The sequence below is a fragment of the Dendrobates tinctorius genome, unplaced genomic scaffold (genome assembly GCF_039654945.1).
Source record: "Dendrobates tinctorius isolate UK_male_01 unplaced genomic scaffold, ASM3965494v1 ptg000090l, whole genome shotgun sequence".
In the NCBI taxonomy this organism is placed as follows: Eukaryota; Metazoa; Chordata; class Amphibia; order Anura; family Dendrobatidae; genus Dendrobates; species Dendrobates tinctorius.
This window is the reverse complement of record NW_027361758.1, coordinates 3,702,668-3,728,091: the sequence shown is the minus strand read 5'-3', so window position 1 is coordinate 3,728,091 and position 25,424 is coordinate 3,702,668. Positions and strand designations below refer to the sequence as shown.

General features: G+C 42.2%; 1 protein-coding gene across 2 annotated transcripts; it reads left to right on the top strand.

Annotated features, from left to right (window-relative positions):
* The first annotated feature begins 17,500 nt into the window (after nt 1–17,500).
* LOC141098390 (uncharacterized) lies at nt 17,501–21,228 on the top strand. Of its 2 annotated transcripts, none has more exons than XM_073586143.1 (3): nt 17,501–17,561; nt 19,287–19,435; nt 20,080–21,228. In XM_073586143.1, exon 3 carries the CDS (start codon nt 20,100–20,102, stop codon nt 20,238–20,240), a length of 141 nt encoding a protein of 46 aa, XP_073442244.1. In that variant the 5' UTR covers nt 17,501–17,561; nt 19,287–19,435; nt 20,080–20,099; the 3' UTR covers nt 20,241–21,228. The 2 variants fall into 2 exon arrangements, with proteins under 2 accessions (XP_073442244.1, XP_073442245.1); XM_073586144.1 differs by having other exon boundaries at nt 19,896–21,228.
* The last annotated feature ends 4,196 nt before the right edge of the window (nt 21,229–25,424 follow it).

The following is a 25,424-nucleotide window of genomic DNA, read 5'->3' as shown; positions in this document are numbered from 1 at the left end:
ATCACTTGGCGGTCGGTGAACTTCCTCCTCTTGGGATTCTGGGATACAGTGACATCTAGACAGAACAGGAAATGAAAACATTACAAGGCAGTTATATAAACAGATATGTACAAACTGACATGCACCAAATTTTGTACTTTTCTTTTTTTATATCAGAAACCCGAAGTCTAAACCTACAATATGTATTCAAAAAGGCAATGGTATAATATAAATACTTTATTTGAAAACAAATGACACAATAATGGTTAAAAAAACATACAAAGGGAAGATTAAAAGGGGGGGTTGGGGGATAAAATGAGGGGGAAGGATGTGCCATAATTGTTGGATAATTATACATAATTACTAACAATTATAAGGTGCACTGACCAGGAAGACACATCACATCCCCCTCGCACCACTACAACGCGTGTTTCGCTATTGCTTTGTCAGGGTGTCTGTTTTACTATCATTTCAATGAATACAGATGTTACCTGAGAATTTTGAGACTGAAAATCGGGCATGGTGGAGAAAGAAGCAGATTTCTCTATTAAGATTTATTACAACTTGGCTTATTTTCATGTGTGCTATTGACTTAAGGAGTACTAATTAAAACACGGTTGCTCTTTACTATCTCTCGAGATTAAGACTGGGTGTACATGGTAACTTTGGCCATACCACCATTTTCTTGGTCAAAGATCGCTATGTGTTGCTGTTACATTGCAGTGCAAAACAAGTGAATGGAATCCCATTGCAAGCCCGAGGGTACTGCATCTGGGACAAGAAAGCTATGAAAAGTCTAATGTGCTGTCAAGGCCATATTTGTTGTATAGGCTTACCCTTACATGACCACTCATCCCATGAGATGTACAGGAAATTTTTTTTTAATCAACCTGTACACATTGTTATTGCTACATCTTTAATGACCTGTATAACTAAATGATCACATTAATTATACTAGACCGTGAACACAGAGAAAGAAAAAAAAATGTAAACCCTAATGCCATTTGCTGTTTGTTTTTGTTCTGTCTATAAAAAAAAAAGCATTAAAAAGACCCACGAAACAAACTGTGGAAAAAAAAAATCCAAATTTTTTTATTCCATTAACATGACAGTAAAAATGTATAAAACACAAAAACAAATTAATTAAAAAAAAAAAAAAAAAAGCCGATACATCAGTGTTTACTCCACTCAATCCTTACTAATGATATCCATCATATGTATGTGGCATTTATAAATACAACTTGCCCTGCAAAAGATAATGAGAAAAGATGCATAATTATGTGCCAAACTAAGATACATTTTTACAAGATTAATTGCATCAAAAGCGTATGAAGAATGTCAGCTTTGGCTTTCCATGTTGTGTGTTGCACAGTCAAAAGTGACATCTTTGTCTGTCCGGCTCTTCGTTTACTGATGGTTCTTCTGCTTTCATTTTGCAATTCTAGTTTTATTAATTCATGCATGGCACAGGGATGTACATGATGGCTATATGTATGGCACGGCTTGCTCTGCTGCAGAATATGAGTCTGGACTCTGAAACAATAAGCCGCTCTCTGGAGGAGAAATTATCACTAACAAGCTTCCTGAGAAGCCTGATGATGCTCTTCTCTGTGACGCCTGACTGCCAGAGAGGCCGTAATGTAATAATCAGAGCTGCTGATTGTATTAAGATGCCATTTGCTTCTAGTTGGTACGATGTAATTTTTTTTTCTTAACACAAATATTTGATTTGGGTACCATGCATGGCTTCTACCTGTAGCAAACATTATTGGTAGCAGAGTGTATATACCCATAATAAACACTACTATGTCTACATCCACTGATATAGAGAACATTACTAGTTTTCATACATAACACTCATATATGGTTTTCTTATCCCTTTGTGAGAGCAGGATTTATCTATCCTGACTCAACTTCTACATGCATTGCTTTCCTTACAAGACCTAAGCCCCCGTTACATACTGCGATATCGCTAGCAATATCGCTGTAAAGTCACCGATTTTGTGACGTTGCAGCGATATTGCTAGCGATATCACTGCATGTGATACTTACCTCCGACCGGCTCCCCCGCTGGTTATCGCTGATCACGCGAGAAGCTCCTGGACCATTCCTCGTCGGTCACTTCCTGCGGCGCTTCCTGTGGTGCCGATGAGCGACGCGTGGAGCCGGGCGGGAGGATGCAGGATCGCCGCGTCTGACAGGTAAGTAACGACCCCCGTCCCCAGCGATGTCGCTGTTGAGATCTGCCTGTGTGGCAGCTCACTAGCGACCACCCAGCGATTCACCAGCGATCCTGACCGCGTCATATCGCTGGTCGGGATCGCTGGTGCATCGCTAGGTGTAACGGTACCCATAGTTTGATCAGATAAGGGGGTCTCAGGAATGTCTACCTAAAAACAGAGATACCCCCTCCTCCGCTTAGTTTAGTTTTTCTGTTAAGTACAACACTTAGACCCAAAAGCTGGGTGTCAATAATGTTAACTTAGCCAATTAGGATGTATGCTAATGCCAGCATATATTTAGAGATAAGCTGAGCCAATTATATTGTTACAATGTTTGAATACTAATAAACTATATAAAGACTGACCAAATGAGTCAATATAGAGGGATCTGCTTTGATGCTCAACGTATCAGCGTAGGTCTTCCGTGCACGTATTTCAATTTTAATTTGGAACAGGCACAACGTCTCAGAACGGCCCACATTATGTGGCGATGACACCTTCATGTGATACACAACATACCATAATGTCGGTTTTACACCTCTGACTTTCATGATCTGAGTACAGAACATGATGTCTGCACCAACCACGAGTCTCCAGATCCAAACTCAACAACACTATAATAATATCTGAAGGTAAGTTTGGGTGAGACCCGTGGCTGGTCTGGATTTTGTGGTCTGTACATGGACCATGAAAGTTGAGTATATGAATCTTACATAAGCCTGGAATATTGAAAGGAATAGGTTTCCTATTCTCAAAATGTATAGTATGCAAATGGTATAGAATTTACCCAGCATATACAGGTAATTTCCTTATTTTTTAAAGTCTCTGCATAAAATCTTGAGTGGAGAATTCTAAAACTGGCCTGGCCTTATGATTCTCAATTTCAGTACAAGTTCACAGGTACCAAACATGTATAGTGTTTTTTTTTTGTTTGTTTTTTACTTAGATTGTGAAAACAAAATTGTTTCTGTTGCCATTTTCTGAAACCTGTAACGTTCTCATTTTTTCGGAATCTGGGGCTTTGCGAGAACCTATTTTTTGCATCCTGAGCTGACGTTTTTATTGATATCATTTAGGGGTAGATATGATGTTTTGATCACCTTATTGCATTTTATTTCAATGTTGATGTTGCAAAGGCCAAAAAAAGCATAATTCGAGAGTTTGTTTTTTTCTCTCCTTATGCTGTTTATCAAAATTTAAAATAAATTAATCCAATAGGTAGATCGGGACATTTTTGAACTCTGCAATGCCAATATTTTTTTGTTTTATTTTTAAAGGGTGGTAATTTGATTTTTTTTTTTTTTCTTTACTTTATTTAACCGATTAGTGACAGCCAATTTGTACTTAATGACCAAGATAACTTTTACAATTCTGACCACTGTCATTTTATGAGGTTATAGCTCTCAAATGCTTCAACAGATCCCACTGATTCTGAGAGTGTTTTTTCGTGACATATTGTATTTCATGTTAGTGGTAAAATGTATTCGGTATGACCTGCGTTTATTTATGAAAAAAAGGAAATTTGGCAAAAATTTCTAACGTTTTGCAACTTTCAAACTTTTAATTTTTGTGCTCTTAAATCAGTCATATGCCACAAAATAGTTAATAAATAACATTTTCCACATGTCTACTTTAGGCTGGTTTCACATTAATGTTTGGAGGGGCAGCGGACGCTCACCGTGAAGCTCTGCCCCCTGCCGCGCCTCCTCCGGTCAGCTCCGCCTATGGGCGCATGCAGCCTGCATACCCTATCTTTAGCATTGGGTACGGAGGCTGTGCGCAGGTATGCTTTTGCCGCCGAATGCGTCCTTTTGACGGTGCGGCGAGCGCACCAAAATGCAACACGTTACATTTGGCGCAGGTCACCACACCACCAAAAGGACGCATGCGGTGGCAAAAGCATACCTGCGCACGGCCTGCATACCCAATGCTAAAGATAGGGTACGCATGCGCCCATAGGCGGAGCTGAACGGAGGAGGCATTGCAGGGGCGGAGCTTCATGGCGAGCGTCCGCTGCGCCTCCAAACGCTAATGTGAAACCAGCCTTACATTAGCACTATTTTGGAAACATTATTTTTTGTTAGGACGCTAAGGGTTAAAAGTTGACTAGCAATTTCTCATTTTTCCAACAAAATGTACAAAATTTTTTTTTTTTAGGGACCATCTCACATTTGAAGTGTGTTTGGGGGGTCAATATAACAGAAAATGCCCAAAAGTGACACCATTCTAAAAACTGTAACCCTCCAAGGTGCATAAAACCACATTCAAGAAGTTAATTAACCCTTCAGGCACTTCACGAAAACTAAAGCAATGTGGAGGAAAAAAATTAACATTTTACTTTTTTCACAAAAAAATTACTTTGGAACCAAACTTTTTTTATTTTCACAGGGGTATCAAGAGAAAATGGACCACAAAATTTGTTGTACAATTTCTCCTGCGTACGCCAATAGAGAAAGCCACTGTGTGGGTGCATGGCAGGGCTCAGAAGGGAGGGAGCACCTTTTAAGTTTTTGAACGCAAATTTGGCTGAAATCAATACTGGCGCCATGTTGAGTTTGGAAACCCCCTGATGTACCTAAACAGAGGAAACCCTCCCAATTCTAACTCAAACCCTAATCCCAACCCTAAACACAAACCTAACACACCCCTAATCCCAATCCTAACTTTAGCCCCAACCCTAACTGTAGCCCAACCCATCTAACCCTAATGGAAAAATGGAAATAAATACATTTCTTTTATTTTATCATTTTTAGTTAATGGGTGATAAAGGGGGGTGATTTGATCACTGTGATAGGGTCTATCACAGTGATCAAAATTAACCAATAGGAAAAATTTCCTATTGTTGCCGGGTGCCGGCCGGCAGATCTGGACAGGCGCACTTTGCAGGCGCCCGCCATTTTCTCCTGGAAGAAGACACTGGCGCCCCAGGGGCCTTCACGGGGGGTTGCAGGAACAACAAAAGTATTGGGGGGGATCAGAACCCCATTTCTCTGATCGCACATCAGAGGAGAAATTAAATGGGAAATAAGACCTTTTTTTTGTAGTCACCATTATTCCATTACTAACGGCAATTGCAACACTGGGGTTGGTAAAAACCAACCTGAATCATGTTCTCTGAGGTCTCAGCTACCTCCAGTAGCCGAGACCCCAAGGAAATTCCAACTCTGGGGGGGGCGCTAGACACTTATTTCTCAGCACCGTTAAAAAGCGGCGCTGAGACATAAGTACCTTTAACTGCCGCCGTTAAAAGGCGTATCAGCGGTCGTTAAGGGGTTAATAGTCCCCTTAGGAGACTTGAAGCTGTGATCGTCCAATCGCCTGTGCTATACATAGCAGTGCTTCGGCACTGCGATCTATAGCGAAAATAATGATCTTCTATGAACCCCAGCCACCAGCTGGTGTTCACAGGAGATTCACAATGACAGGCACAGGGGTCTTCTGCAGAACCTAGGCTGTCATGACAATCTATCAGCGCCCTGCGATCATGTGACGGGTGCAGATGCGTGGGTTATGTGATGCGCTTTTGGCCCTCGTGTGTTTAAATGCCGCTGGGAAAGAGGTCCACATCAAAGGCAGGGACACTACATACAATGTACATTGTAATAAAAAAAAATAAAGTCCCCTAAGATCCATAAAACAGGTCCCACTCCTCTCGCACAAAATTTCAAGGAGATAAAGCTTCCACTCTAAGAGCCTCCTCGAAGCAGAATTACACAGTTGACATATGGGATAAAAGGAAATCGGTGGCATCTAAGTTGGGACAAAACTAATTAAAACTCCTTTTGAAGCCCAGATTCCCTGGTATGGACAGGTGATTAAGACTGGTATATTTTCTGGGAATGGGCATGAAGTCTGAGGTTTGTTTGATTAAGGGAAGAGCAGTAGGCTCTTCTTCAGGATCAGCTGCTAGGATGAAAGAACTTTCCTCAGACTTTGTGTCTCCAATGTGCAGTCATGAATATTCGGGTTCGTATAGATCCGCTATTAATGGGACATACATCTTCAAATTCAGGACTAATGGGGGAGAATCTGCATATTTTTTCATAACCAATAGTGGCCAGATCGCCGACAACACCTATGCAGTGTTTCCTATCTACGAATGGTAAAATCTCAAAAAATATGATGGCGATATCGAATGCCTGTGATCGTCAGGAGTGAAGATATTGTGAATGTTGAGAATATCATAATTTCATGAAACTAAAGCCACATCCCATGATTAGCCCTGTTATGAGTCATTAAGGGGAGGTGTGTGCTATTAAAAGGAGAATGTGAATTATAAACTGGGTTCCATACAGAGAGATACATATCAGTGTATGCATGATCCATGTTCACTGGATGTCTCCAACCAAGTGCTCTCATTTGCTAATCTCTGAGTCATCTCTGTGACCAGTGTTTAGTAAGTTTCTTTTATTAATGCTGCTCATTTTATGAAGTTGAATGTGCTGCATTGTTTTGTCCCCCTTGTCAAATCTTGTGTGTGTGTGTGTGTATAGATATATTTTTTTAACAAGCTGCCTATTGTTCTGGATTAAATATAAAATTTTATATTTTTATTCCTTTTGTTCTGTAAACCACACTCCTGAAAGACATACGCTACCAGAACCCATGTGTCCAATCTGCCTGTACAAACGATTGGTGGTGGCAGTGAGTAGTTCTTATTTTTTTATTGTGGATTTTGCAGTGACCACAACGGGGTATACATACACTGCTCAAAAAAATAAAGGGAACACTTAGAATATAACTCCAAGTAAATAAAACTTCTGTGAAATCAAACTGTCCACTTAGGAAGCAACACTGATTGACAATCAATTTCACATGCTGTTGTGCAAATGGAATAGACGACAGATGAAATTATTGGCAATTATCAAGACACACTCAATAAAGGAGTGGTTCTGCAGGTGGGGACCACAGACCACATCTCAGTATCAATGCTTTCTGACTGATGTTTTGGTCCTTTTGAATGTTGGTTGTGCTTTCACACTTTTTGGTAGCATGAGACAGACTCTACAACCCACACAAGTGGCTCAGGTAGTGCAGCTCATCCAGGATGGCACATCAATGCGAGCTTTGGCGAGAAGGTTTGTTGTGTCTGTCAGCATAGTGTCCAGAGGCTGGAGGCGCTACCAGGAGACAGGCCAGTACACCAGGAGACGTGGAGGGGGCCGTAGGAGGGCAACAACCCAGCAGCAGGATCGCTACCTCTGTCTTTATGCAAGGAGGAACAGGAGGAGCACTGCCAGTGCCCTGCAAAATGACCTCCAGCAGGCCACAAATGTGCATGTGTTTGCACAAACGGTTAGACACCGACTCCATAAGGATGGTCTGAGGGTCTGACTGCCACAGATGCGGGTTGTGCTCACACACTGGCGCCCTGTGCTTTTCACAGATGAAAGCAGGTTCACATTGAGCACATGTGACAAACATGACAGAGTCTGGAGACGCTGTGGAGAGCGATCTGCCTGCAACATCCTTCAGCATGACCTGTTTGGCAGTGGGTCACTAATGGTGTGGGGTGGCATTTCTTTGGAGGGCCGCACAGCCCTCCATGTGCTCGCCAGAGGTAGCCTGACTGCCATTGGGTACCGAAATGAGATCCTCAGACCCCTTGTGAGACCATATGCTGGTGCGGTTGGCCCTGGGTTCCTCCTAATGCAGGACAATGCCAGACCTCATGTGGCTGGAGTGTGTCAGCGGTTCCTGCAAGATGAAGGCATTGAAGCTATGGATTCGCCCGCCCGTTCCCCAGACCTGAATCCAATTGAGCACATTTGGAACATCATGTCTTGCTCCATCCACCAACGTGATGTTGCACCACAGACTGTCCAGGAGTTGGCGGATGCTTTAGTCCAGGTCTGGGAGGAGATCCCTCAAGAGACCATCTGCTGCCTCATCAGGAGCATGCCCAGGCGTTGTATAGTAGGGAGGTCATACAGCCACGTGGAGGCCACACACAATACTGAGTCTCATTTTGACTTGTTTTAAGGACATTACATTCCACTTTAATTTTGTGTGTGACTCCAAATCCAGGCCTCCATTGGTTAATAAATTTGATTTCCAATGATGATTTTTGTGTGATTTTGTTGTCGGCACATTCAACTTTGTATAGAACAAAGTATTCAATGAGAATATTTCATTCATTCAGATCTAGGATGTATTATTTGAGTGTTTCCTTTATTTTTTTTGAGCAGTGTATATTCCACGTGTAGGAATCGGAGATGTACAGTGGACCCCTGTTAAATTTTTCACTCTGTTTCATTGCAGCCATTTGGTAAATTCAAAAAAGTTGATTTCTTTCCTCCTTAATGAACACTCTGCACCCCATCTTGACTGAAAAAAAAACACAGAAATGAAGAAATTTTTGCAAATTTATTAAAAAAGAAAAACTGAAATATCATATGGTCATAAGTATTCAGGCGCTTTGCTCAGTATTGAGTAGAAGCACCCTTTTGAGCTAGTACCGCCATGAGTCTTCTTTGGAATGATGCAACAAGTTTTTCACACCTGGATTTGGGGATCCTCTGCCATTCTTCCTTGCAGATCCTCTCCAGTTTCGTCAGGTTGGATGGTGAATGTTGGTGGACAGCCATTTTCAGGTCTCTCCAGAGATGCTCAATTGGGTTTAGGTCAGGGCTCTATCTGGGCCAGTCAAGAATGGTCACAGCGTTCTGAAGCCACTCCTTTGTTATTTTAGTCATTGTCTTGTTGGAAGGTGAACCTTCAGCCAAGTCTGAGGTCCAGAACACTCTGGAAGAGGTTTTCATCCAGGATATCTCTGTACTTGGTCGCATTCATGTTTCCTTCAATTGCAACCAGTTGTCCTGTCCCTGCAGCTGAAAAAACACCCCCATAGCGTGATGCTGCCACCATCATGTTTCATTGTTGAAATTGTATTGGGCAGGTGATGAGCAGTGCCTGGTTTTCTCCACACATACCCCTTAGAACTTTTTGGTGATAATTCTATCTTCATCTCATCAGACCAGAGAATCTTATTTCTCATAGTCTGGGTGTCCTTCATGTGTATTTTAGCAAACTCTATGCGGGCTTTCATATGTCTTGCACTGAGGAGAGGCTTCCGTTGGGCCACTCTGCCATAAAGGCCTGACTGGTGGAGGGCTGCAGTGATAGTTGACCTTTCTCCCATTTCTCTACTGCATCTGTGGAGCTCAACCCCAGTGATCTTGGGGTTCTTCTTTGACTCTCTCACCAAGGCTCTTCTCTCACGATTGTTCAGTTTGGCTGGAAGGCCAGGTCTAGGAAAACTTCTGTGCTCTTAGGAACCTTGAGTACTGCAGAAATTCTTTTGTAATCTTTTCCAGATCTGTGCCTTTCCACAATTCTGTCTCTGAGCTCCTTGGCCAGTTCCTTTGACCTCATGATTTTCATTTGGTCTGACATGGACTGTGAGGTCTTATACAGACAGGTGTGTAAATTTACAAATCAAGTCCTATCAGTTTAGTTAAACACTGCTGGACTCCTATGACGGAGTAGAACCATCTCAAGGAGGATCAAAAGGAAATGGACAGCATGTGACTTAAATATGAGTATCTGAGCAAAGGGTCTGAATACTTATGACTGTGATATTTCAACTTTTTTTATTACATTTGCAAAAATTTCTACATTTTGTTTTTTTTTCCAGTCAAGATGGGGTGCAGAGTTTACATTAATGAGAAAAAAAACACAGGATTTTTGGTTGCTTACCGTAAAATCTGTTTCTCTGAGCCTTCATTGGGGTACACAGGAAACCATGGGGTGTATGCTATGCTGCCACTAGGAGGCTGACACTATGCAGAAAAATGTTAGCTCTTCCTCTGCAGTGTACACCCCACCGACTGGAACTAGGATATTCAGTTTGTGAGAAAGCAGTAGGAGAAGCAACAAATAAAAGAGAAATAAACACAAACTCAAACTGTAACAGTATAATACAATAAACAGCTGTTCAACTTGGGAGGATGCTGTGTCCCCAAATGAAGGCTCCAAGAAACTGATTTTACGGTAAGCAACTAAAAATCCTGTTTTCTCTATCGCTTCATTGGGGGACACAGAAAACCATGGAACGTCTCAAAGCAGTACCCAAGGGGAGGGAACAGCAGACAACTCCAATCGGGACGAAGAACTTACCATCGTCACCTGCAAGGTCTTTCTACCCAAGCCGGCATCCACCGAACCTAGGCATGGGCTCAGAGAGACCTTGTGGACATGTGGAGGACAGATCGTCGCTATGCAGAGGTGCCTGGTGGAGGCTCTAAGAGTACCGCCAGGAGGTGCACACTGCCCGGGCAGAGTGCATCTAAACCTAGAAGAATGCGGTCTTTTCTGACCTGGTAAACCTACGATTGCTGACCGGATTCACCGAAAAAAGGGGGGGAAGGGCAGCGTTAGCCTGATAGACACTGTCGCTCTGGCCAGGTAGCCTGATGAGAGAGCGCTATGAAGGATAAGTCCGAGCCGGAAGAAATGATGGAATTAAGAATGATGGACACTGAACCTTTGATCCACAGACAGTGCACAACCGCTGCCACAGGGTTGAAAGCCTGAAAGGGAAAGCTATAAAATGAAAAAGAAAATGGAACCATACCTCGCAAAAAAAAAACACAGGAATCTCCAAAGCCCTGAAGAAATCAGTACCTGGATAAAGGCTTCATGGAACAAAAGAAAAAACATGCAGTTCCCAGAAAGCAAATCCTGAACGAAGAGATTTCTTCCTTTAAAGACAAGGATGGACTCAATCTTAGATCCCCGACGAGTCACGCTGAGGAAAAAACACTGGAGAATGACGAGGTTTAGCCTGAGGAAGGAGAGAGCTCGTCCCTCCAGTGACCTCCCTAATAATTTGGTCCAATTAGAGCCAAACCAATGGGAAACCCCAGAAAGGCAAGTTGGTGAGGGACCTCTTTGGGGATAAGTTCGCTCGTCAAGCTGTAAGCCAAATGGTCCTTCAGATGGCCACGATTTTTCTGGATCCGGGAAGGTGGAAACCCCCCAAGGAAGAAGCTAAATGTGAAACGCGCATCGGGGGCTGCACTGCCCTAACAGATTTGCACATCTTTTACTGTTTTACTAGGGGCATCTGCCTTATTTAGTATGTGATGCTTGGTCATACACTCCAGTTTGGCTGACACTGTTTCAGGATGTAACCTTTTACTGGCCAGCAACCTATAGGCCACTGTTGCTCTATATTTACAGCAGTGGTTATATTATTGACTCACATGTAATTTGTGGTACTTTTCCCCTATATCCATGTTGGAGCAATATGTATTTTGAGATTCTTTGATATTTACTGTCTACAGAGGTTACATTAGTTGTTTACATATTTGGTATATGTGTCTGTTGGGCAGTTTTTTTGGATATATATCTTCATGTGTTTTAAGTATTTTTCTAATAACGTTGATTGATATAATTCTTGGCTGATGCTCCCTTGATCTATTCGAATTATCTTGTAAGCTCAGTGGTTCATGTTGTCAACTTGAGCAGAGCCGCTGAGCTAATTGATTGGCTGTAGTAGCACTGTCAATGTGGCATTAATACTGTTGACCAGGGGTCCTCAATCTTTTTAAACAGGGGGCCAGTTCAAGGTTCCTCGGACCATTGGAGGGCCGGAATATAGTTTAAAAAAACGATGAACAAATTCCTATGCACACTGCACATATCTTATTTTGAAGTAAAAAAACAAAACAGGAGCAAATACAATATTTAAAGTAAAGAACAAGTAAAGTTAAATCAACAAACTTACCAGTATTTCAATGGGAACTATGGGCCTGCTTTTGGCTAATGAGATGGTCAATGTTCGGTTCCATATTTTTTCACTGCTAGTCATAAAAAGTTAAGCAATTTTTCTCTTTCTTGATATCATTGTTTCCTAGGAATTCCAAATTGCTATTAGTAAAATACCAATATATATACAGCGCTACAAAAACAATATACCAGCAATAAAATTGCCCACACAGAGACATACAAACTGCACTGCCCATCAATGCCATCTGATCAATGCAGCCTCATCAGTGCCCATATTGGTGGAGCTCCACTTTAACCTCAGGCTCAGACTGGTGTGGTGTGAAGAATCCCCAATAGGCAGCATAGGTCCCAGTAGGCAGGTAAATGCCCCCAATAGGCAGCATTGGTCCCTAATAGGCAGGTAAATGTCCCAATAGACAGCATAGGTCCCTAATAGGTAGGTAAATGTCCCAATAGGCAGCATATGTCCCCAATAGGCAGCATAGGTCTCTAATAGGCAGGTAAATTTCCCAATAGGCAGCATATGTCCCCAATAGGCAGCATAGGTCCTCAATAGGCAGCATAGGTCCCCAATAAGCAGGTAAATGTCCTAATAGGCAGCATTGGTCCCCAATAGGCAGGTAAATGTCCCAAAAGGCAGCATAGGTCCCCAATAGACAGGTAAATGTCCAAAATAGGCAGCATAGGACCCCAACAGACAGCATAGGTCCACAATAGACAGCATAGGTCCCCAATAGGCAGGTAAATGTCCCTAATAGGCAGCATAGGTCCCCAATAGGCAGGTAAATGTCCCCAATAGGCAGCACAGGTCCCCAATAGACAGTTATATGTCCCAATAGGCAGCATAGGTCCCCAATAGGCAGGTAAATTTCCCCAATAGGCAGCATAGGTCCTCAGTAGGCAACATAGGACCCCAATAGACAGCATAGGTCCCCAATAGGCAGGTAAATGTCCCCAACAGGCAGGTAAAGGTCCCCAATAGGCAGGGAAATGTCCCTAATAGGCAGGTAATGGTCCCCAATAGGCAGGTAAGTGTCCCCAATAGGACCCGGTGTTAAAAAACAAAACAAAAGAAAAACAGTACTCACCTATGTCCCCCGCTGCTCTGAAGAGGCGCCTACTCATCTCCATCTTTCAGCACAGGCATAGCAGGCCGCGCAGGTGGCGTGATGACAATCACGTCGTCTGTGTGTGCTTGCTGCATACCGAGGGCTGCGCAATGCTTTCCTCGGTGCCTCGTTCTGCCCGCGATTTCAGGGTCCGCCGGCATTGAACTGCAGAGAAGTTCAATGTCGGCCGAGCCCAGGGGACGGGACAAAAGTCCACGGTGGGCCACATGTGACCCGCGGGCTGTAGTTTGAGGACCCCTGCTGTTGACAATAACAGAAACTGGCAGCGGAGGAGACCGCGCTGACATGTGGAGGCCCAGTTTTCTTTAAAATACTGATGTCATAAAAAATTCTCACAGATAATAATAAAACTTATTCTAGATTAGAGTTGTCGAACTCGAGGCCCACCATGTGTTCTCTGTGGCCCATGAAGTCAGGACAGAGAAGGATCGGCTCTCCACTTCCCCAAAATGCAGTGTTGAAGTCTGCACCAAGGGACATCTCTCTTAGCTCTACTATGCAGGTACATCTCTTGTGACAGCAGGTGCCGCTGATGGTAGATTTAGTATCACCAGTCGGTGCCTGTGCTCACAGTTATAAAAAAAACAAAAAACATTATACTTACCTAACACCTAATCCCCGATGCCCTCATCTCCTAGAAATAATGTAAAACAATAAACTACCATATACTCACCTGTCTGCCGTAGTCCACGTAATCCCGAGTGTACCACAGCGAGCTCACGTGTAGATGTGATCACTCTACCCGGCCGCTTACGATACACAGCGGGAGTGATTACCTCCTGTCAGTGTATCATTGAGCTGCCGTGAGAGGTCACTGGACTTCATCAGCTCCGGTGCTCTCACTTACGGCAACACTGCGTGAGAACTTTCCTACACAGCAGTGGTGCCGTAGGGGAGATCACCGGTGCTGATCAGCTGATGAACTCCAGTGAACTCTCACGGCAGCTCAGTGGCTGTCTTTGAGAGCAGTCACATCACTGATGTGACTGCTCTCAAAGTGACCAGGATCGTTGTGGGACATTATGGATTACCTTCTCGGCAGCCAGGTGAGGAATATTTGTGGTTTATTTTATTTTTGCAGCAGGAGACTGCTTTGGTGGATTAGGAGATCGGTAGGTATGGTTTAATTAAGTTTATTAAAGGAATCTGTCATTATTTCAAATAAAAGGACTTTATTGTGTGTGTGTTTTTATACAATATCACTATGGGGTTACTAATGGTTAGGTGTTTTATAGATGCCTCTCCATTACTCACCTGTGGGCTTGATGTCACCTGACAATCAAAAGGTGACATCAACCCCACAAATACAGTTAGGTCCATATATATTTGGACATTTTTCTAATTTTGGTTCTAGACATTACCACAATGAATTTTAAACAAAACAATTCAGATGTAGTTGAAGTTCAGACTTTCAGCTTTCATTTGAGGGTATCCACATTAAAATTGGATGAAGAGTTTAGGAGTTTCAGCTCCTTAACATGTGCACCCTGTTTTTAAAGGGACCAAAAGTAATTGGACAATTGACTCCAAGGCTATTTCATGGACAGGTGTGGGCAATCCCTTCGTTATGTCATTCTCAATTAAGCAGATAAAAGGCCTGGAGGGGAGGGCACCGAGGGGCCCCGGGCGAGCTGCCAGGTGGAACCGACCCTTATACAGGGACCGTTAGGAGCAGGCCCAGGGGTTCGAGTATCACGGTAGCCGGTACCGAAAGGGGCGGCTCAGAATGGACTGGAGTAGGAGTGTGGGACTGAAGCGTAGACTGTAAGGCTGGAATATGGAGAGGTGCCTGGAGCGGAACACAGGAGACAAGACTGGAGTAGGACTGTAGGAGTGTGGATAGCTGGATGGAGCAGGAACACCGAAGGCAGGACTGGAGTAGGATGGAACTGGGACACAGGAACAGGACTGGAGTAGGCAGGAACAGGTACGCTGGAGCAGGACTGAAGTATACTGCAGGGAACACGGGAGACAGGGCTGCGAGGTTGCTGCAGGAAACACCGCGGATGGAACCGAGAGGCTGAAGAGAGCACAGAAGGAAGCAGGGCCTAGTGTGCAAGGAAACACAACGATCAGGCCCCTCCCTCAGGGGGAAGCTGCCTGATATAGCCCCTTCTGGTCTGCCATTGGTCCGAAGGTGCTTCCGGGTCAGGGCACCGCCGGAGCACAAGAAGAAGCAGGGAGGCTCGGCCGCGGACTATGGTGCATGCGCATTGCATGTAGGGATGGCGTCGGCCGCGAGCCCGTTAGAGGTGACCGCCGTGGCCGTCAGGTGGAGAGAGGCTGCGGCGTGGGAGCGGAGGCCGAGTGAGTATGACGGAGCGGTGTAACACACAGTGATATTGTTGTTTTTATACCAGTTATTGGTAGTTTTGGCAGTGTGGACAGGTGCCAAGTCCTGCAGGAGAATGAAACTTCCATCTCCAATAAGCTTGTTAGCAGAGGGAAGCATGAAGTGCTCTGAAATTTCCTGGTAGATGGTTGCGCTTTGGTCTTCATAAAACACAGTAGACCTACACCAGCAGATGATGTGGCTCCCCAAACCATTACTGATTGTGGGTACTTCACACTAGACCTTAGAAATCAAGGTCCCAGAGTCTGGAGGAAGAGTGGAGAGACAGACAATCAAAGCTGCTTGAGGTCTAGTGTGAAGTTTCCACTTACTCTGCTTCTTAAAGATGTAGACACAGGAACAGCTTCCATTTAAAGTCTCATAAACCATATCACTAGAAAATGTAATTACAGCCTTTGTCCAACAGAAGGTAAAACATAAAGTAACAAGTCCATACAATAGTGTTGGTTAACCCACCTGGTTTAGATTCCAGCCTCCATGTCCTTTCCTTTAGTAAAGGACATTCAATCCCAGAGACCTGCAATCTCCATACATGCAGCTTTCCTTAACACCAAAGCACATCTTCAGACCCACCCACACTCACATGCTCTAGAAAGCTGAGTATCCTCTGGACTCCTCCCACTCTACAAGCTGTTCAATTATCCTAGCACTAAACATGGCTGATTAACCCCTCTCATCACTTAGTGTGCTGGATGATTTGTCCTAGGTTTATATTACTAATCTAACAACCTCAGTGCTACATATCTTCCTTCCAGTACTTTGCCAGGGACTTTGTTACGATAGATATCCATCAGGATGGAAGGAGGGGAAGTTCAAATCTTGCCCATCAGACTCCAGATATGCCACTGCAAGTGGCAACCATAATGTAGATGTGGCCCTCCGTGAAAATGAGTTTTACACCACTGTCTAGAACATGGATGTGTATACACTTCAGCAACCGCAGAACATCTATTTTGAAGATCAGGCTTTATATCAGTTTTTTTTTCACAAAGCAATTCTGCAGTGAGGGTGTATATTATACAACATACAGCTCTGGTAAAAATTAAGAGACCCCTGCAAAATTTTCAGTTTGTCTGATTTTTCTCTTTATAGGTATATTTTTGAGTAAAATGTAAATTGTTATTTTATTCTATGAACTACTGACAACATGTCTCCAAATTTCCAAGCAATAAATTTTGTATGTATTTTCAGAATATGAGAAATGGTCAAAAGAACAAAAAATGCAGTGCTTGCAGACCTCAAATAATGCTAAGAAAACAAGTTCATAATCATTTAGAAACAATAATACTAATGTTTTAACTCAGGAAGAGTTCAGAAATCAATATTTTGTGGAATAACCATGATTTTTAGTCACAGTTTTCATGCGTCTTGGCATGCTTTCCACCAGTCTTTCACACTGCTTTTGCGTGACCTTATGCCACTCCTTGTACAAAAATGTAAGCAGTTCTTTGTTTGATGGCTTGTGACTATCCATCTTCTTCTTGATTACATTCCAAAAGTTTCCATTGGGGTTCAGGTCTGGAGACTGGGCTGGCCATGACAGGGATTTGATGCGGGGTTCTTCATCCACACATTGATTGACCTAGCTGTGTGGCATGCCACATTGTCCTGCTGGAAAAAAAAACAATCCTCAGAGTTGGGGAACATTGCCTGAGCAGAAGGAATCAACTGTTTTTCCAGGATAACCTTGTATGCAGCTTGATTCATACATCCTTCACAAAGATTATCCTGCCCAATTCCAGCCTTGCTGAAGCATCCCCAGATTATCACCGAACCGCCACCAAATTTCACAGTGGGTGCAAGACACTGTGGCTTGTATGCCTCTCCAGGTCTCTGTCTAACCATTAGGCCAGGTATTGGGCAAAGCTGAAAATTAGACTCATCAGAGAAGATTACCTTACTCTAGTCCTCTATGGTCCAATCCTTATGGTCTTTGGCAAACTTCAGCTGCTCTCCTTTGCTTCTCATTGATGAAGGGCTTTTTTTCTTGATTTACATGACATGAGTCCTACCTCTAGGAGCCTGTTACAAACTGTTTTTGCCGTGCACTTCACCCCAGCTGCCATTTGCCATTCCTTTTGTAGGTCACTTGATGTCATCCTGCGGTTGCTGAGTGACATTCGAATAAGATGAAGGTCATCCCGGGTAAGTGGAGAGTCGTTTTCGCTCTTTACCGGTCTGTAGCTTTGAGGTCCCCAATGTCTGCTGCTTGACCTTGTTGTAATGAACTACCATCTTAGAAATTTTAAGAATGGAGGCAACATGACACTCAACGTATCCCTATGCTAGTAAAGCCAGAATTGAGCCCTTCTTTTACTCACACAAGACTTTTTAACTCCTTTGGCATGGTTAAAAGTTATTTTTTCATTCCTATTACTTTTGGCATATTACTAATACTTTTATGCCATCCAGCTTGTCCTATTGCAAGAGGATTGTGAACACCACAGCAGGGGTTTTTATACTTTCCTTCGTTAAATAAGGATACCGTTACACTTAGCGATGCACCAGCGATCCCGACAACGATATGGATCGCTGGTGCATCGCTAAGTGGTCGCTAGTGAGCTGCCACACAGGCAGGTCTCACCAGCGACGTAGCAGGGGTCGGGGGTTGCTACTTACCTGTTAGACGAGGTGATCCTGACGTCTTCCCGCCCACGTCCACGCGTCGCTTGTCGGCGCCACAGGAAGCCCAGCAGGAAGCGCCCGACGAGAAATGGTCCAGGACGTTCTCGCGCGATCAGCGATGAGCAGCGGGGGAGCTGGTCGGAGGTAAGTATTACATGTAGCGATATCGCTAGCAATATTGGTGACGTTACAGCGATATTGCTAGCGATATCGCTATGTGTAACGGGCGCTTAAGATTTGCTTCAGGTGATCACCTAATCAGAAGCACACTAAGTAGAATGAGGTGTACTCTGGTTGGAATTCAGCTGACACTGGATTGGAATGGCTGTCAGACATGGAGAGAAGCTGATTTTTATAAAACTGTGCAGTGGTCTCTTAATTTTTGCCAGAGCTGTATTTCTTCAGCAGCTGCTTCTCTTCATATTGCACATTCCAGTTTCTAAAAAACCTTGCTAAGATGATGTTGGGGCCCAATATTTTGTAATTAGTAAATGATCTGAAACTGTTACTTTCTGCAGCAAGCACTCATGTGTTGTAAGATCTAATACCACTGAATGCATTTCTTAAATCTGCAGCATGTCAATTCTTTCAGTGTTTTTGCAGCATTTTTCCCCCATAGAAAACAATGTGAAAGTGAAAAAATGCTGCAAAAAAATCTGCGGGTATTTTTCACAGCATTGTTTTCACCATTTTGGTGAATAAAACTAACTTTATTAAACATGTACTATAAACAAAGCACACATCTAATCTGCACCCAAAAATGAAAACTCTGAAAAACGTGCACTTTGAAAGCAGCATTTTTACAGAGAGCAGGATTTTGCTGCAGAAAACAAAATACTACAAAAATGCTCTGTGTGGACATAGGCTAATCTTACAATATTTCATAGTTTTTATAATATATAAATATAAAATATATATAACCCCAGCTTTGCAAAAGGGATAATTATTCGGTCAGCATGCAGAATGAAGAGTTAATCATTAGGTAAAATGTCCAGAAGGCATCCATCAGATCCATCAGTGGCTGAAGTGGATATTAATGCAAGGGATTAAAGTATAAAACTATGTTTTCCTCCGTTGCTGTTTATAGCATTATATTTGTATCCCATAAATATATTATATAATTTCAAGTATAACTCCACCGAGGGGTATAAATAGATTTGGCTTTCAAAAGAGCTTCTAGATCAAACTGCCTATGTCATCTGTAGTAATTGGTCTCTGACCACACCTAGTCCATTAACTGTACAGACAGAATACAAGATCATTATTGTGGGATTAGTGAAGAGGAAGAGGATCAGACTGCATTACCCCTACCAGCATAGGACACAAAAACAACAGGAGGGATAAGCGAGAGGAGGCATCTACCGAGAAGCCTGTAATCATCACCGCCCTGCAAGGTAAGAGTCATTGCTTAGTAAATGCTATATTACTTCGGGAACAAAAGTTCTCTTGTATCTGACACATTTAGAACTTTTTTCACTTTTCGGTAGTATAAAGTGAACCTGTAGTATAAAAATAAAGTTGACTATTTTGCTGCTCCTTAACATACATGCTAAAATAGGAAATCCTGCTGCATTTAGAGATAGATTGAGGGTTAAGAAGAGCTGCAGACAGATACAGACCTGTATAATATATGTATATAATAAGATAATCATATATTATATCTTGTTTATCTATCAACTATGTATCCATCTATATAATTCAGTTATCTGTATGTAAACTTCCTGCAGCATTTACTCCCTTATCCCGGCAGGGAAAGTGCATTAGTAGCAATTATAGCATTAAAAATTAATACACGTGTCCTTACGTTCTGTTTTTATTGCTTTCTCATGTCAATAAACCTTCAATACAACAAAGAACATTGCCAGCAAGCCGGTTGTAGAAATTGCTATCAGCACAAGAACCACACACAAGCCCCTTCCTTGAACTTGATGGACATGTCTTTTCTCAACTGTATTAACTATATAGCTATATAATATAAATTGGTGATCTGGGTCGGCGTGTTTTGCTGTGGATTTTTCTGACTGTTCCTTTTGTTCAGGGTCTTGCTCTGCTGTCCTCATGGCTCCCAGGGATTCATTCGCTGTCCACTATCTGCGGGTGCTGAAAGAGATGCTGGCGTTCGTGCTGTTCAGTTACACGGTGCTGATCGGGGCGCTGCTAGTGGCCGGATGGACAACGTATCTCCTAGTCCTTAAATGAATTCCTGCTGGAATATAACACACTGGGACAACTAGGATTTGTGCAGTTGTATTTATCTCCTTCCCAGCACAATTCTAGTGTCATCGTTAACTGAATGGGTAAAGTGTATTTTACCTGCTTTATGTTTGCACTTGTGCTGAAAACTGTTCTATCTAAAGTCACGACTGACATGATACTGTTAATATGAAAGGTAAAAGGCAAGCGGAGATCATCATTTGTATGAGATTGTTACTCACGTAAACCTGCACTGCTTTCATATATGTTAAAGTACTGTATCTCAGGACTGAGCTGGATTTCATGTCTAATAATAATAATAATAATAATAATTTGAATCCACCTTAATATGCGTCAGTAAATATTTTGTTGTAACATTTTGCCTAAGAACTATACCTTTTTGTTTTTGGAATATTATATAAAAAAAATAAAATATAATAGTTATCTATGCAGATATGAATTATAATGCTGTCTACTATTACATATACTTGATGTACAAAATGCTGTCATAGAACAACTATATAGAAATGGCTGAAGCAAATCATTTCTTCTACCCACAAATTTTGTTGCATTTTTACACAGGTCATGCTATATTTTTTATGTTGATATTATTATATTATATAATTATATTTTTTTTCTTTTACGGCTTATAGATATTGCCCTGTTCTGGTGTTAATACGTTCAAGAATATACTATTGTACGAACCACAGTGAAGCCTTTATCTAATGTCAGATTCTCAGAGAACAACAATGGATATTTTGAAAACATAGTGATATCATATTAGTATTTGCTATTATAGCAATTCTTATTACAAAAAAAAAAAAGCTTTAATTCTGTAGATGAAAATGCCATCTTCTTCTGAGATCATGCAGCTGAACAGCAATATTCTAGCTGTAAGACTTGTTGAAACCTTTGTATAGCAAACATTGAACTCAATAATCTGTATGCAGTAAACTGTTAATTTCACTCAGTGCTATATCTATTAAATATTAAACTTTTTACGTCTCTATAAAATAAGCATTATGTGTCTGCTGTTTTCACTATTCCTATAGACTTTGTTCTTTTCATAACCAAGATTCCTACTCAGTAGGGTAAAAAAGCGGAACGCCCAACGATCAGACACTTTATCACCTACGCACAGGATTTTGAGCAAACCCCTTTAATGCAATACTACAATCAATTCTGTACTGAAGTCACTAAAAAACGTAGTTGTATCTTAGAATTAATTTTACAGAGCTGAATTGCTGCAATAATAGTTTTTTAAAAAAACAAGATGGCCATAACCAAATAGGTTGTTTTCTGTCAATCTAAAAAAGGATAGTGATTTTAATAATCATACACGGTAATGGGAGACATTTTATAAAACTGTGACAAATAAAAAGGCGGCCATTGATTCATTGCAAACAATCAGAACAAAGTCTCTTTGATTGGTGGATATGGGGAACTGTTTCATATTTTGTTCATTGTTCCACCAATGTATTATTTTTCATCACATTCATTGGTTTTACAAAGGTAAACATGGCTTTTAGGAGAAAAAAAAATATTGTACCAAAGAAAGTGAAGAAATAGTATTGCCATCAATCAGTCATCAATGAAACAAATGCTGGCCCAGTTCTGCTGATACAGTCATTTCTGCATTGTTACTTGATGTTTAGATCTACATTATAAAGTACCTTACCGGAAATATTAGGCAGATATGAGAACTCCTATGTTATTTACACCTTTTTCACCAATGCAAATTGTAAATGCAAAAAAATAATTATTTTTGTTTACTAAACAAAGTGTAATCCAAATGCAAAATGATGCGCAAATCGCTAATGGATGACGGACAGTTGGGTCTACCTAGCTTGAAGGTACCAGGTATTGTGGTTTCCACTGCAATGCAGGTTTATCCTAAATTTTGCACCTACAGACTGTACATTTACTAACAAAACAGCCATTTATCCATCTGACGTCCTTGTTAAGCAGCACTCTGCTTAGGAGATAGCTAGACAAAGCTGTTAGGAAAGTACAAAAAATCCCCTGGGAGAATAATAATTACATACAAATGTTGGTGCTAAAAAAAAAAACCAAGTCCTAAAGCTGAGCAGTGGGGAAAATGAGCAGTAAATATGAAGCAATTGTGTTTCTTCCTTGGGCAAGTTAAGATGAGCTGCACATGGGGGAGTCAAATTGCTCATGTACTTTTAGGAACCCATAATATTTCCATAGAGATACATGTCCCCAATATATACACTGATAGTCCATGCTGCGTGATCTCGCAATAGTTCAGCGATATCCAAATGTATTTATTTATAGCAGGGGCTGGCTGGCAAATTTTAACCTGGGGCACAAACAAGTAGCACTGGCCCAGGAGTCCCGTGGGCCCATCTTTAACCTGCTCAGGCTGCTGTATTAAACAGCAGAGGTAGGAGGGCTTTAAAAAAAGGTCGTTGGTGCGGTTTTCATAGGGCGATCGCAAACACATTCACAATTATTTATACACTAGCTGCTGGCCCGATTCTAAAGCATCGAGTACTCTAGAATATGGCCAGTGGCAGATTAAAATAAAAAATGTGATATACTTACCATCTGACGGCCCCCGGAATCTGTCTCTCCTCTCCACGCTGCCGGCATCTTCCGTTCCCAGTACTGCTTTGCGCCAAAGACCGTTGCTGATGTCCTCTCGCGAGAGGTGTCGTTTAAAAGTACAACTCGTCCCGCAAAAAATAAGCCCTCACACGGCCATATTGATGGAAAAATAAAAAAATTATGGCTCTGTAAAGAAGGGGAGCGAAAAACAAAAGCGAAAAAAGCTACGGGAGTGAAGGGGTTAATGTTTCTTTGTCCACGGTGAGCAACATAATGAAGAATGCATTGAATGCAGTGTAGCTAATCTTCCTGGACGTGGAAGGCAGAAAAAAATTGATGAAAAGTAGCAACTCGGGATACTCCGGATGGTGGATAAGCAGCCCCGATCAAGTTCCAAACAAATTCAAGCTGTCCTGCAAGCTCAGGGTGCATCAGTGCCAGCACAAATTTTCCATCAACGTTTGGATTTGTTGGTTTCTGAGCTGGAAACGACAGTGATGTATGAATTATGCATACTTCTGGGCAGCCCATACCTTGTACGCTACTATCCAGTGGGCACAGCCGTCTAGTGGGCGCAGCATCGGCCCAGCCCATCTTTGATTTATAACTATTGATGTAAAGAATAGTTGAAAAGTCAGCATTTACACTGTCTAGAGCAGGGGTGGACAATTAATTTTACCTAAGTGCCACATGAGAGATCGTGTTGAGAAAATGGAAACGGTCTTAGGAGCGCAGGAAAGAGACTCAGACAAGAGATGGGGTTAAACCACAACGTGTTTCGACGGAGAATCCGTCTTCATCAGGTGGAAGTCCTCTATGACCGCTTATCACTGACTCTTAAATGAGAGCTCGTGACTGCTGTGGAGGGCCGAATCAATAGGCTGAAATTCATTCTATTCAATATTAATATTAACATATTAATTATAATTGTTTATATTGCATAGCGTAATATTGAGCACAGAATCAAGTATGCCGACTTCCCCTATATACCGTATGAGTCCCCACACAGCCCCTTATATACAGTATGAGCCTTTACAGTCTCCTATATATAATATGAGCCCCCACATAGCCTCCTATGTACAGTATGAGCCCCATATAGCCTCCTATTTATAGTATGAGCCACCACATGACCTATATTCAGTATGAGTCCCCACAGAGCCTGCATATATAGTGTGAGCCCCATACAGCTCTGCTACATACCTTATGAACCCACACAGACCCATATATACCGTAAGAGCTCCCACATAGTCTCCTATATACAATATGAGCCCCCACATAGCCTCCTATAAACAGTATGAGACCCCCACGTAGCCTCTTATAAACAGTACAGTATGAGCCCGCACATAATCTATATACAGTATGAGTCCCCACATAGCCTCCATATATACAGTGTGAGCCCCACATAGACTCCATAGTGTGAACTCCACATAGCTTCCTATATACATACAAATATCCCATACGCATGAAAAAGAAAACACATACTCACCTTGCTCCAGTTCCCATGGTGCTCTGCTCCTGTCTCCTATGCACTGAGTCTCAGCAGCAGCAATGAAATAACATCATTGTGTCTACAGCCTCCGATATACAATATGAGCCCCCCACATAGCCTCATATATAGTGTGAGCCCCACATCTACTCCAATATATAGCATAAACTCCCCCACATAGACTCCCTACACACAATGTGAGCCTCCACACAGTCTCACTATATACAGCGTGAGCACCACATAGCCTCTTATAAACAGCATGTGCACCACATAGCCTCACTATATACAGCATGAGAACCCCCACATAGAATCCTATATAAAGAATGAGCCTCCCACATATCCTCCATATATACAGTGTGAACCCCTCACATAGCCTCCATATATACTGTGAGCCTCATTTAGCCTCCATATATTCAATGTGAGCCCCACATAGCCTCCATATACATACAAATATCACATAGACATTAAAAAGAAAACCACACATACTCACCTCGCTTCTGTTCCCCCTACACTCTGCTCCGGTCTGTGCAGTATGGCTCAGCAGCAGCAGGAAGAAATGACATCATCGTGTCTGTTGTCTCACACACTGATGGGTGGAAGATGGAGTCGGCGGCCCCGTCCTCTACCAATGTATTCACCGCTATCTGCATCCTGAGGATTCAAATAGTGGTAACAGCGGGCAGCGAATGGACGGTGGGCAAGAGAGGGCATGGTGCGGCCTGTGGCCTACTGTTTCAGCCAGAGGCCCGAGTGACACAGTTTGCCCAGGTCTGGTCTTGAGGTAAACAAAGCTACAATGTAATAAATATCATTGCGCAACAAATTTCAGGGAAGTTCTTGTCCCCTGAGAAAAATTTATTGTATCTTATAGATTTTGATATGCTGAACACGAATATGTGCTCCAAAAGTCACATAAGATTTTTAAGAAACAACAGTTTATAGTCCACATTATGACGTCCGAGACACTACATACATGTGCATCGATGTCAGTAGCAAAAGCAATTGTTCAAAAGTGTTTTGCAGATGACTTTCATTTATAATCCGTGTCGGATGCTTCTCCAAGTTTAATATGCAAAAGAGTGAGAAATATCTTTGCTGGATCAACAAGGAGATTATGTTTAACATTCTTCTAT

What these genes read in the sequence shown, in the direction of transcription:
- LOC141098390 (XM_073586143.1), top strand. Translation starts at nt 20,100, where the DNA reads ATGGCTCCCAGGGATTCATTCGCTGTCCACTATCTGCGGGTGCTGAAA.